General features: G+C 38.7%; 2 protein-coding genes across 2 annotated transcripts; both read left to right on the forward strand.

Moving 5' to 3' along the window:
* Window positions 1-402: 402 nt before the first annotated feature.
* On the forward strand, window positions 403-5446 carry coq9 (coenzyme Q9 homolog (S. cerevisiae)). The gene is made up of 9 exons (XM_086074253.1): window positions 403-469; window positions 1208-1400; window positions 1565-1700; window positions 2401-2543; window positions 2649-2733; window positions 2808-2912; window positions 3125-3280; window positions 4481-4534; window positions 4708-5446. The coding sequence occupies exons 1-9, from the start codon at window positions 412-414 to the stop codon at window positions 4741-4743; spliced, it is 966 nt and encodes a 321-aa protein (XP_085930379.1). The 5' UTR covers window positions 403-411; the 3' UTR covers window positions 4744-5446.
* Window positions 5447-6060: 614 nt separating this feature from the next.
* polr2c (RNA polymerase II subunit C) lies at window positions 6061-12642 on the forward strand. Its single transcript, XM_086073796.1, has 9 exons — window positions 6061-6243; window positions 6522-6571; window positions 6875-6943; window positions 7019-7071; window positions 11458-11586; window positions 11665-11716; window positions 11987-12155; window positions 12267-12341; window positions 12413-12642. The coding sequence occupies exons 1-9, from the start codon at window positions 6158-6160 to the stop codon at window positions 12555-12557; spliced, it is 828 nt and encodes a 275-aa protein (XP_085929922.1). The 5' UTR covers window positions 6061-6157; the 3' UTR covers window positions 12558-12642.
* The last annotated feature ends 1313 nt before the right edge of the window (window positions 12643-13955 follow it).

Genomic DNA, 13955 nt, shown 5'->3' on the forward strand with positions numbered 1-13955 from the left:
GATAGTAAAGGAACACTCTAAAATATTAAACCACTAAGAAATTAAGAAATATTTATGAATTAAGAATTTTGGAACCATTTTTTTAAAATTAAATATTACATGTAAATGTAATTATTATGGGTAAACATTTAAATGGGAAATAAGAACTACAACATGAAGAGGTATCAATTAATAAAGTGTAAAAAAATAAAATGAGAGAGAAGCTAATTAAAGACACTATGTAAGATTTAAAAACAATATGTAAGATTAAAAAAAAACAACAACAACAACATATTATGTTGTTTTTGCTCTATATGTAGTTTGCAAACCGTCGTTAAACAAACAAACAAGATCAATTGAGTCGCGCAAAGATGACGCAACACCATTTGTAAAAAAAAAAAAGAAAGAAAAAAAAAAAAAGAAACAACAGACATGGCGACGCTGCTAAGAGCTATACGTGCAGGAAGGGCATTTCGAGGGCTGTGCAGCGGTAACTATGCTATATTTAACATATGCGTGATTAAAACGGAACTTTGAATTATTTAATTAATATGCCGTGCGTTTATTTTGGTGAGGAGTCCAAATCTGACGCTTGCCAGCTAGGCCGAGTCACTTTAGCGGATAGTGAAGGACAGAATTAGCTAACGTAAATGTTGTTGTGCTGCTTGTTGACATACGACGACAGAATGTGTGAGAACTAAGATGTGTACCTTACTATAAATAAACCACAGTGATCAAGAAAAATATGTTTACATATTTTATTTTTTAATGGGATTCTATTTCAGCAGTAAGGAATTTCATAAACGTATATCATATCCCCCCCCAAATTTCACAAACTCTGCCAATGTATGTCAACCTATAACCAACAAACTGTACTTCAAACTGACAGTTTAATGTAGATCATGTTCTCTTAACGTGCAAATCAGGCATATTTCAGGAACCTTAAGAGTCCTCTGCTCACCTGTTGTGTATGTAAGTCACCTATATAAAGCTAGAAAATCAGAATTCAAGTTGTAGGCGCCGATGTAAAATCATAGCGTTCTTGTAGTTTTGAAGACTGAAACGTTAGTGTTCTAGCTATGCTCCATGTGCGCTGAGATTTGTAGAAGTGAAAATGTGCCATTTTGCTGTACATTTTGGCAACAGTTGTGGCATTGGCAATCACATCGTGGTCAGGTCTCCTCGAAATAAATCCCTTGTAGTTAATTGACAGCATTGCTCCTTGCAGTTGTGGTGGCACCAACATCAAAACCACATCATGTCAGTCTCAAAAGAGGCTTTCGCTGTGCAGCTCTGAGGCTTCAGGATGAATCCAAATCAAACATATACACGCAGTCTGCTGGTCAAGACCCAGCAACAACTTCACAAGGAGACGCAGCAACTAACCCAGGAGCAGATGAGTCCACCAGACCAAGAACTAGGTCAGTTTATTGCAAGAGCTAGAAATTAAAAATATTTATGTAGAAACCCATTGTCTGTGCATTTAAGTCAAAATTGTTTTATCATTATTACTATTATTGTTTCTTAATTGTGCTCATGATTGTACTTTTCTGAGTCTTATTGATTTTTATTTTTTGTGCTCAAGTTATCAGAATCAGGGTGGAGAGGAAGATGAGGAGTATGAAACAGAGGAACAGCTTCAAGCTCAAGTCCTAAATGCTGCTTTGGAATTTGTCCCACAGCATGGCTGGACCATGGAGGCCATTGCGGCTGGTGCTGAGGTGAGACGCAACCATAATGACAAATATGGATGTTTTTTTTATTTTAGCTACCAACGACTCAGATTTAATCCCTGAATTTTAACGGTCATGATTTGTTACGGAATGTTTATTCTTTTAGCAACAGAGCTCATCCAATGTACAGAATGCCAGCTTGCACTGCATGAGCATACTTGAATAAAACCTAATTTCTCAGAGTCTTCAAACGGACTTAGTGGCACTGCTCCCAAGCTGGTGACGCGGTGCCTCGGACGCCGGAGGAGTCGCCACTGTTACACCAATACCGAACACACACATATTTTTTTTTATAAAAACCATAAGGCACAAATGACTTTTTTGTATATATAATACTATGTATCGTTGTACTATAATCGCACAGTAGATGGCGTGCCTGCAATTGTGAAAATGCATCTTAGACGAATATATTAATTGTATTGCTAGTTAGAAATGAGATCAGAGAGGTAGATGATGCAAAACAACGTTTATATATTCTAAATACATCAAAAATATAAGTTATCTGCTCCAAGAACGTTAACAGAACCGTTAAAGGTGGAGACTATTGATTGTCCAGTTTTTAATAATTCAGCTCCAGGGCCTGTTTAGTAGCGGAGCTCATCCCTAGCAGGTTTAAAGTGATTTGGCAAGATTAAAAACTGAACATGTAGAACCTGACTGGTTGTGCCGATGTCTGTGTTGGTATTAGACATTAGACCTGTCATCTGCTTCCACTGGTATGTTCGACAACGGGGCCGGCGACCTGGTCCTACATTTCATCGCTCAGTGTAATTCACAACTGAGCGAGACACTTGCTGAGCAACACAAGCAGGTCCAGTTGGGCCAAGCAGAGTAGGTGCATGCAAGTACACACACATGCATCAATAATGCCCTTCTAAATGTACCAGTAATAATTTAGGGTTAAAGTTCGGGAAATATTTGATGACTTTCATGCAGGCCAAAGAAGACCGCTGACTTTCTGAGAGATGCTGTCGAGACCAGACTGAGGATGCACATCCCCTACATAGAAACATGGCCACAGGTAAAGTGTGCATCATAACGTGTCACCGAACAAATGCAAAGTATAAGATTCTTGACCTGCTGCTATGTCCTCAGGCAATGAGCATTCTGCTCCTGCCTCACAACATCCCCAATAGTCTGACACACCTTGCCACCCTGGTGGATGACATCTGGTACTATGCCGGAGACAGATCTACAGATGTGAGTGCATCCTTTCCTACCTGTACATTCCACCTTGCTCCCCCATTACTACGTACGTCTTCACCATTTACCACAAGGAAAGCACTTTGCCAACTGTTAGGTGGCTCTTAATTCTAAACTGATCTCAAAATGTCCAAAATAGTCCAATAATAGTCACGCTTGTTTTGAGGCTGTGTACCAGCTTTCAATGGTCTCTTTTTCCATCTGTATAGATGAACTGGTACAGTAAAAGAGCAGCACTGACTGGCGTCTATAACACCACTGAGCTCGTGATGCTTCAGGATTCCTCTCCAGACTTCCAGGACACTTGGAACTTCCTTGACAACCGCATGCAGGATGTAGTTAGCATGGCCTCTTCTGCCAAGCAGGTATAGTGCAGCCACAGACTTAAACAGGGACATGCAAATAGGAGGTTTTGGAAGGTTGTTACGTAAATAAAAAATAAATAATGTTTTGGCTAAATGGACAACCTTGCAGTGTTTGAAAACAGCAGTTTGTCACATTTTCCATGTTGCATTACTCTGAGAAACTGTATATCTTTGCAATTCTAATGAAAGTAATTCGAGGACCCCCGGATATCCACGGTTAAAGAACCTGTCCTTCTTTACTGGTGTTTGCCTTTAACGTAGGAAAAAAATGTCTGAAAATGTTTTTTTCTGGAAAAATACTGTCTAGGTTATGTACGATATTTATTGTATTGTAGCGTCTCTTTAACTCTTTTTGTACCATTGACATGAAATGCATCAGTAGGGAATCCGAACAAGGAGGGTCAGTGATGGAAATTGTTGTCAAGTACAGTAATTTCTGGACTATAAGCCGCTACTATTTACATTTGCATTCGACCCTGCGGCTAATACCAAGGTGCGGCTTATCCATCAGATCACAAGGGGGCGCACTATAAAGGAAGCCACAGGTGTTTTAATGTTACCGCATCAGGTTCCCGTTACTTTCTTCAGCTCAATGGTCTAGTGGTAGAGTGTCCGCCCTGAGACTGGGAGGTTGTGGGTTAAGTCCATCAAAGACTGTAAAAAATGGGACCCATTGCCGCCCTGCCAGTTAGAGGTTGGAATTGGGGGGCTGGGTGACTGGGAGGAGAAAGTCTTGGTGATCTCTGGTTTGGTTGTTAAGAGGGGAAAGTAATACAGAAAAGAAAAGCATGAGCTACGGTCATTAGATGGCAGCATTGGGCCTCTTTTGGATGAGATCACCACTTATCAATGGCATGCGGAAATCTCTGCAAATTTCAGTTTACAAGCAATTTGTGATTGATCAAAGTGTTTGTCATATTAAATCTACTGCAAAGAATGTCACCAAAGTGACCAAATATGATGGAGATTAGGGCTGGGAGATAATTGTATATTTATTAGGGCTGGATGGTTTGGAAAAAAATTATAATCACAGTTATTGAAATCACCATTAATAAAAACTGTTATTAAATGATTTCAAAACTTAGTATTTATTCAACCATATGCGTGTCAAATATATGGATTATTTATGGGTTGTAATTAGTTGACCACCTGTTCAAGTACATGTAAATTGTAACTAGTTTGTTGTTGTTGGTTCTTCAGGTGCAGTCAACAGGCGAAGCAGTGGTGCAAGGACTCATGGGAGCTGCAGTAACTGTAAGTCTTTTCTGATGTTTACCATTTGTATAGCAAACAAAAGAAAAAAGAAAAAAAATGCACTAACAGTAAGTTTTCAAATTAATTTTAAGGCAAGACTTTTCACTACAGTTATTGTAATGATGTGGAATAACCGAACAATGAATATTGCTCTTCTTTGCTTGTGCCTGCAGCTGAAGAATCTCACCGGAATAAACCAGAGACGATGATGCAAGACTACAAAACAGATCCCCACCCTCTTGTTTTACTATTAGATGGAAATTATCTATTCAAACATTATATTTATTTGACATGGCCTGGGGTCTGTGCATTTCTCGATGGTCATTTGCAGAACAAGTAGCTTTGGCTTGTTTTGTTCGACTCTCCAATATTTCTTGTTCTGACCATTTGTCTTCAATAATACAATTAATCTGTATTAAAGACTGGTTTCATGCTTGTCATATTTTACTAAAATAAAGTTGCTGACAGTTGTTAGGTTGAAAATATTTGATGATTACAAACGGGATTATCATTACCAAGACTTGGAGCGCTTTATTACCCTTTTCCCCTATATTAGCCTGCTTGATAATTATTACATTTCACTCTGACAATCAGCAGCCAATTTGTTTGTTTTTTATTAAACTGACCGTTTGGGTTTGTTTTAGGGATGACAAAAGCTTTGCATTGATCTTGAGACATTGAAGAAATATAAATGCAACCTTTTTTTCGGGGGGGATAGAAAGACTTTTGTATGTGCACAAAAGGCCTATTTCACTCAAATATTCTTCACAAATAAATATGTAAATCTTGTGAACCCTTCTTCTTAGCTGAGATATTATATCCACTTAATAGTGGCATATAAAGACGATGATTAGACAGCATGATTATTGCATGTGTGCTTCAGGCTGCCCAAAATAAAAGGCTACTCTGAAATGTGTAGTTTTACTGTTTTGTGGGGGCGGGGGTCCAGGGATGACACATCTGTGGGTAAGAAAACCAGTCAGTATCTGGTGTGCAACCATTTGCTCATTTACATAGATTTGATCAGGTTGCTGTCTAATGTGGGTCCTTGGCTCTTCAATGACTGCGAAGTTGTCAGGAACTGGAACACACTGTTGTACTGTATATGCTGATCGAGAGCATCTCAAACATAATTGTGTAATGTATATAATTAAAAAGCATTTGGTCTTGCTTTTATATGTAATATGTTATAAATGCCCAGATTTAAGAAAAAAATGACACACGTGTCTGGCATAGTTGTATGTCTGATGTTTCCAACAAACCTATCTGTGCCCCCCAATGGTATGTATAGAATTTGACGAGTTATGAATAATTTGTTTGTGTCAAGCACTGTTGCCTCGTCCTTATCTGGCTGACAGAAAGACTCAATATTTCACACACACCCATTGCTTTAACTTTATTATTATTATTCCTCTACTTTACTCCTCACTTTTTTGCTTCACCGTACATATGTGTTACACGCACTCCAGCACAGTAGATGGCGTTAATACCTCCCAAAACGTTAGGCGTTATCCGCCATAAAACGAAATAGAAGACGAAGAAGAAGAAAAGGAGGTGGAGAAGGAAGAAGAGCAAACGTGAAATAGTGGATAATTTTGCCAAAATACCGATTTCTCTGCTACGATGCCTTATGCAAACCAACCGACCGTAAAAATCGCAGAACTTACAGATGAGAATGTCAAGTTTGTAATTGAAAATACCGATTTGGCGTGAGTATTCGCTTATCTTTGTCTGCAATGAGTTTTAGTACTGCATAGCATCTTGAAACGATGCTTGCGCGAGCTTGCAAAAGTTTAACCGATATATTGAAAGGATTTGTTAATTACCCCACGAAGCCCAATTCTCTTCGGTACTTTGATGTAGTTGGATATGATTTATGTCTAATCAGATTCGCAATGTTTCGATTTCTGATTGATTACATGCTTGCTTTTTGGCCATAACCGGTCAGCTAAACACTGACGTGAATTGTTCTGTTGTCTCTTTTTAGGGTTGCCAATTCTATTAGACGTGTTTTTATGTCAGAAGTACCCACAGTAGGTAGGATCACTTTTTAAATTACTCGTTTCCACAAATGATTCAATTTATGGCATAATGATTGTGTACGAATAGTTAAGATCATTCATTATCTGCATACTATACATAATTAGTTGGTACAGTGCAAAGAGTAAGTTACTTCTGTTATTTCAGAAATAGCCTTCCTAAATTAAATCGAAATTTAATGAGTATGAAAATGGAATTAATCTGTGGTAGGCATGTTTTATTTCCATGTATTTTACAAAATACTACAACACTCACAACGATGTACCATTTAATTATTTTTGTGGCAACACTTAAACACAGCAATTGACTGGATCCAGATCGATGCCAACTCATCAGTATTGCATGATGAGTTCATCGCTCACAGAGTTGGTATGTTAGACATGATTCTATAATAGGCAGCCACTGTATACTGTTTACATATTTAGAGATCACTTGTGTTTTCAGGTCTCATCCCCCTCACCAGTGATGACATTGTAGAAAAAATGCAGTACTCCAGGGTAAGTTCCAGTCATCATTTAACAGTTTTATATCTTGTATAAACATGCCCCCCCCCCCTTCCAAATTGCCTGAAATAGAAATCTTTTTTTGTGTTTTTTGTTTTTTTGATTACACTGTACTTGTGCATGCATTTAATTGCAATTTAAAATAAATGAATCCCTGCTTATTGTGGGAGAAATAAATGAAGCCCCGCTGAGTGCCTCAAATACCAAAAATTCCTAAACAATTGAGGCCCTGTTAAAATATTTGATATTGATGCCCCAAGATGGTGGTAAAGCACTTAAATCGAACACGATCGCGAAACGCAGCGGTCCCCAACCTCTTTTGCTCCACATGGTTTCAGAAACATAAATTTGACAAACAAATGAAAACATGTTAAAGAGAAACTGCCCAAATTAACCTGTATGTTTGGACAGATAGTAATTAATTAGTTTAGCTGGGGAAATGCTGACAAATATTTCTATTTTTGATTTATTGCACTTCCACGGCAACATTTTGTGATCGAATAAGGGCCACTACTCACGGAAATGATGTTAAGTTTTGCTGGTTTACTGGATATGATGGCTGGCTTGACGGACTTTTTCACCATGCAACACTGCATCTTCCTCATCCAAAGGAGGCTATTTCTCTGTAGACCAATTTGGTTGTGTTGGTTCCACAGAAAACATTTTCAGGAACACCGTTGTAGGCATTTGTGTTGGCAATCTCAGTTCTAATTGTGCTTGTGTCATGCACGTTTTGATGCGGGTTACCTGGTCACTCGTCTGATAAATATTTTTTTTAAAGTGTTTTTAAAGTTACTTAATGTGCATGAAAATTCACCATATTTTCAAATTTTACATAAATATGAACTTTTCAAAACCATAAAGAACTCCAACTGTACCGTAAAGGGAAACAAATTATTTAAAAAAAAAAAAAAAAAGCTATCCCTTTACTCACCATTCCAAAGGCTTGTTTTTTAATGCTGCAAAGCAAAGTCACTTCTTGCAGTTGTTGGTGTGTTTCTTAAACATAAATGGCAAAAAAAAGTCTTCCAGCATAGATTTTTTTTTCTGCCAATGAATATCACAGCTACATGCACAATTAGAATAGCAATTAATATAAATAGGGGTATGGGGAGAACAACAACAGAATGACGTGGATTCACAGATTGGAAAGAACACCAGCACTTCACAAAATTGGTATTGGGTCATTAAATTCATTGGCATTTCACACAACAATATTTATTCAAGGAAGACAGGTGATTTGTAAGGGCGACATAAGGTGCGTTTCCATTGCAGTTTTTCGCAAAAAGAAAAGCGATATTGTACTATTTCGATAAAGTACAATTTCAACTTGTCGGTGTTTCCATTGAAAAGCGTTTCGCTTCTGAGGCGCAATTCTCGTAATGTCCAGTCTCGCGGGATCTCGCATTTCCGTAGGAGGTGCTCATGATGTTTACGGAAGACAGACGCCCGGAGTTATTAATATTACTTTAAAAACATTTCCCTTCCCTCATCGGGTGGGTTCGGGCATTTGGTGTTTGTGTTGTGTGTGTGCGCACGCTTATAACTTGTGTTATGGTGCGGACGGATGGATTTCAACAACGACGTGCGCCGTATGCCGCTCGATTTTACGTTGCCCGGGGTAACGGCCATTTTTCATGCAACGATATGGAACGTGCGTTGAACGGCGGCATATTGGCTCCATAGCTGAATCGTTTTGTGCTTAAAAATACTTGTTATCCCCTCTTGAGGTAGTTCCGACACAAAAGCGAGTGGCCCCGTACTTCCTACTTCCTTTCCTTTGTGCTGGGCAGGGGTCACATGACTACAGGGAATGCGCAAAAAGTGTTTCCATTACACTTTTGCGAAATACTTCTACTATTTTGACACGTCTCAAAAACCACCTCATGAGAGCGTAAAACCTTTTTTGCGATTATTTGAGGGTTTTTATTTTCGAAAATCACGTGTTTCCATTACCAGCTTGCTTATGCGCTACTTGCCTTTAGCGCAAAACTGAGCGTAATGGAAACGTACCTATAGACTAGTGATTCTCAACCCTATCCAGCCTGTTTTCCATTTCTCCCTATTCCAACGCAGGTAAGGATTGTTATCAGGCTTCTCCAGAGCTTGCTGATGAGCTGCCATTGGAATCAGCTGTGTTGGAATAGGGAGACAGGCTGGATAGTGTGCCTTAAGACCCAGGGCTGGGAAACACTGGACTACAGTAATTTTTGGACTATAAGATGCTACTTTTTTCACTTGCATTTGACCCTGCGGCTAACGGTGCGGCTTATCCATCAGATCACAAGGGGGCGCACTATAAAGGAAGCGCAAGAGCATCAGGCAGAGCAAAACAAACCAAGTGAGCGCAAATACAGTAGGAGAGACAGAACGAGAGCGAGACAATTTGCGCCCTCATTATGGAAAAGAAAGTAGCGGTAACATTAAAACACCTGCGGCTTACAGTTGGGTGCGGTTTATATGTGTAACAAGCTTGAGTATTCCCCAAATTTAGCTAGCGCGCCTTATAGTCCAGAAATTACTGTACACGGTAGTGATGGGAAAATAAGCTTTGTCAAGTGCTTGTGATATTTCTTTTTACTCCTCTAGATGGTGCTCTTGGTACAAATACAGCATGACACAAAAAAAACGGGAACTTTTTAACAATCCAATAAAACCAAGAGTGATGGAAGAAAAATATTTTATTCATAGTAATTGAAACGTTAAAATATGCCATTTACAGTCAAAACAATGATGGAATGCCAGCTATTCCAGCTGAAATGTTGCAGCGGTCAATGAAGAATCTCAACAGTAGATTTCAATGGATTCGTTCAGTAGGATGTCATCTACAGGAAAATTCCAACATTGTTTTTTAAATTGTATGTTTTAAGGTTTCAATTACTACGAATGACATATTTTTCTTCCATCACTCTTGGTTTTTTTGGATTGTTAAAAAGTTCCTGTTTTTTGTGTCACCCTGTATAAAGGTAAGTGCAATGGAAATTGATTACATTTCCACTGCATCTTTAAACCAAGAGGTCTATCTAGAGGAGTTAAAAACAATTGCTTCATGAAGCTTCATTTGCCCATCACTACACACAGGCTATTAGTAGCTGTATCAAGAGAGAATCAGGAATGTTGAGGCCATGTACACACGCAGGGTATTTTTAAAAACGGATTTCCCTCCTCTAAGTGTAGAAACCTCCCACACCACCACGTTTGTAGAAAAAACATCCACAGCTAACCACATTAATGCGTTTTTAAGTACGTTCGTAACAATTCCAGACCTTAAGGTGGCAAGTTTCCCAAATCCTATCCAATCAGAGTACGCCTCCGTCTGGCGACGCCACTTCCACAAATTGGGCCTACAATGAGATGCATGCCAAGCCTCTATGCGGCAGTCGTTAGCCAAATACTGCTCATCTCTTGACGCCACTTCACCATACGTCACACAAGCGCGGACTGTCAGCCGCTGATCTGTATATATGCGAATCAGTGCTGTCAGCGCACACAAGACCTTTTTTTATTTTATTCATTGGGCACATCATAAACGCAGCAAAGAGGAAATCAATGAAGATAAATACAACATTTTAAAAAGCTTTACTTTTTTTCCCACTCACCACACACACATACAAACATGGTCTCCCCAGTGGGGAAGCGAATCCATGCGGGCTTTTTTTTCTTTTCTTTTTTTTAACAACTTGAGGTATGTGATTGAGTGACGTGTGTAGAGGACGACATACAACTTAGTTTAGTGACGGACACACGTGACCACGGAGCTGGAGAAATACGCAAATCTTCACTTTGAATGAAAAAAATTCCCCCGGACGTGTGTATGACAGGGCAAGCCGCAGAAAAATATCTCCCGTTTGCAAAAACCCGTCTACGTGTATACATGGCCTCAATTTCACTTTTGACTTTGCACCAGGTGCATTTAGGGCTCCCAACATCTCAAACACAGGCGAAAAACATCCATCCACGATCTGAACTGCGCACCATCAATGAATTAAACCGAGCAACAGCAAAATTCCACCAGATGGCACCAAAGTAATACTTTTTATTGCTTTGGCCTGAGCACAAAAACAGCAAAAAAAGTAGACAAGCTTTTCAGCAAGGCGGGTAGGTTTATAAATAAATACAATCTTACCTGTTTCCCAACAGTTAAAAATGTCAAACAGAAGTAAAATAATAAATTTCTTAACTTAGTCATGTTCATTAGCATACTCATATTTTTTCTCCATTCCCCCCATTTAACAGGAACAAGAGCACAGAGCACAGTGGGAAAACAAGTTAAACCATTTTTCAGTAGTGAATAAAATATTGATATTTTTTGAGCGACCCTGTTATGCTAGGTCATGTAAATGTCCCTCCTGTCAATATGACATTCTTATTTCTCTTCAGGATTGCACCTGTGATGAATTCTGCCCCGAATGCTCTGTTGAGCTAACATTGGATGTTCGTTGTACTGATGAAAAGACGCGCAATGTCACCTCACGCGACCTGCTGTCCAACAACCACAGAGTCATCCCAGTGAGTCATTTAACCATTATATTGTAGTTTCCCAATTGGAGGTGGGCACATTCCATGACACCGAGAGTCTCTTTTCAGGTGACATCCAGAAGTCGTGACAACGATCCTAATGACTATGCTGAAAGAAATGGTAAACATGAAGTCCGTCCATCCACCTTCCATCTATCCATTTTTTGTAAATTTGCTTAGTCGTTGGGGGGGGGGGGGGATTTTTACTTGGGTTAGCATTGTCTGATATTTACGTTTGTTTCAAGTAGCAATACAATAAACACAAGCTTAGGTTCATTGCAGACTTATAAAAAGATACAATCTTTTTGCTACCCAAGCACACCTTACAATTGGCTGTTGTCAGTTCATCAGTAAAATCACTTTTTTTTCGTAATTGTATTCACATTCGTAGAAATTTTGCTGGTGAAGCTTCGCAAAGGGCAGGAGCTGCGACTGAGAGCTTACGCCAAAAAAGGATTTGGTAAGGAGCATGCCAAGTGGAACCCAACGGCAGGGGTGGCGTTTGAGTACGACCCAGACAATGCACTGAGGCACACGGTCTTCCCCCGGCCCGAGGAATGGTACTTTGCTTCTTTTTTTTTAACAGACAAATCATCATCATCTGTACAGTTTGTTGATAATTAAAAGGCTTTGGTTTCTTCATTCTTGCTCTGTTGCCGTGCTGGTTGTAGGCCCAAGAGTGAATATTCTGAAATTGAGGAGGATGAGGTCCAGGCTCCCTATGACCCTAATGGAAAACCAGAAAGGTGAGAAAAGCATCTAACGTAATCCAGGCTTTGGCATCCAATCACAAATCATCTGACTTTTCCCTCTGCAGGTTTTACTACAATGTGGAGTCTTGCGGTTCACTACGACCTGAGACCATTGTCATGTCCGCACTGGCCGTCCTCAAGAAGAAGCTGAGTGACCTGCAGACACAACTCAACCATGAAATCCAGAGTGACGTGCTCACTATAAACTGAAGTCACAATAATCATGATAAAAAAGGACCCTCAGGGAAACCGTGTCTCAGTCTTTAGGTTGCTCTCTGATTATTTTTTTGGTGATTTTTTTGGGGGGGGGGGGGGGGGTTGTTTGTAATCTGCCAGGCAGCGTCCAACACAACTTGTTCGATTTGTAGTATCTTCTTTGGATACTAGTTATGGACATTCATGAGAATTTTAAGTGGAGTCTTTACTTCAATTAGTGTATATTTACATTTTCATTAAAGATAGTATCCAACTACATTGCTAACTACTGTTTGAAAAGAGGTATTCATTTTGGCCATGTCCCAACGAATCTATTTTTTTTTAATGCCCTATCTGCCCTATCTCAGCGACTTTTGTTACATGTCATTTCCAGCTCAAATATCGTCTTAAATAATTAAAAGTTTTTTGTTTTTGTTTTTGCCTAAATCATCTCATGATGCAAAAGTTGTTGTTTTTTTCTGAAAAAATTATTATGGAGATTATTTTAAGAAGGTGTCTATCACTTCCTCAAATAAAACTGCATTAAACTCAAATTTGGTCATATAGGCTATGAAAAATTTGGGCTCAATTATATATTCAATTCATTACATCCAATAAAATTTAATTTTATTTACCAGTTCATTTATGTCACAGATTATGTATAGTGGTAATCAACTTTATTTCTTAGAGCACTATAACAACAATTGGAACAGTAACATACCGGTAAATGATAAAAGACAATAATTAAAATAATAAGATCCCTCCCGTAGCTATGAACGCAAACTTTATCAGTGGTATGATGGATTGACTTGATTATTTACAATTGTTCTTTTTTTTTTTCCTTTATACATTATTATTAGTATATTAATTTAATTCTTCTATTTTTTTATCTTCCATGCTATGATCCCTGCAGTCATGACATGGGAGAAAGTAACAGATGTTATGAAACAGGCTAACAGTGAAGGCTCACAAGCAAACTTTGATACTTTGGACCAAACTATGTTGCGGTCAAAAATGCTGCACAGCCCAAAACAGGTTAGCACGACACACAACCAACTTTTAATGGCAAAAAAGGATTGGGGGAGGGGGGGGGGGTGAATTTCACATGCACATCTTTTATAGTTGTTTACATACCCCGAGGGTATGTAAATTAAATTTACATACATGTAAATTTAATTTACATACATGTAAATTTAATTTACATACCCCTAGGGTATGTAAACTTATGAACGTAACATGTCTCAGCCAATAGCAACAAAAAAAGTATTTGAGCCAAATGTTCATAGGGTATGTAAATTAAATTTACAAAAAAAGTATTTGAGCCAAATGCTAAACCTAACAGGAAGTTTGCCATTTTTAACTCATTTACTGCCATTGACGTATATAGACGTCAAACTTCCATTTTAACTGGGC

Source organism: Leptonotus elevatus, chromosome 4 (genome assembly GCF_054856555.1).
Source record: "Leptonotus elevatus isolate MCC_2025b chromosome 4, RoL_Lele_1.0, whole genome shotgun sequence".
Lineage (NCBI taxonomy): Eukaryota > Metazoa > Chordata > Actinopteri > Syngnathiformes > Syngnathidae > Leptonotus > Leptonotus elevatus.

Coding starts and splice junctions, on each gene's coding strand:
- coq9 (XM_086074253.1), top strand. CDS start 412: ATGGCGACGCTGCTAAGAGCTATACGTGCAGGAAGGGCATTTCGAGGG. Junction 1,401..1,564: donor TCCACCAGACCAAGAACTAG/GTCAGTTTATTG, acceptor TTTGTGCTCAAG/TTATCAGAATCAGGGTGGAG. Junction 1,701..2,400: donor CCATTGCGGCTGGTGCTGAG/GTGAGACGCAAC, acceptor TGTTGGTATTAG/ACATTAGACCTGTCATCTGC.
- polr2c (XM_086073796.1), top strand. CDS start 6,158: ATGCCTTATGCAAACCAACCGACCGTAAAAATCGCAGAACTTACAGAT. Junction 6,944..7,018: donor GTTCATCGCTCACAGAGTTG/GTATGTTAGACA, acceptor TTGTGTTTTCAG/GTCTCATCCCCCTCACCAGT. Junction 7,072..11,457: donor AAAAAATGCAGTACTCCAGG/GTAAGTTCCAGT, acceptor ATTTCTCTTCAG/GATTGCACCTGTGATGAATT.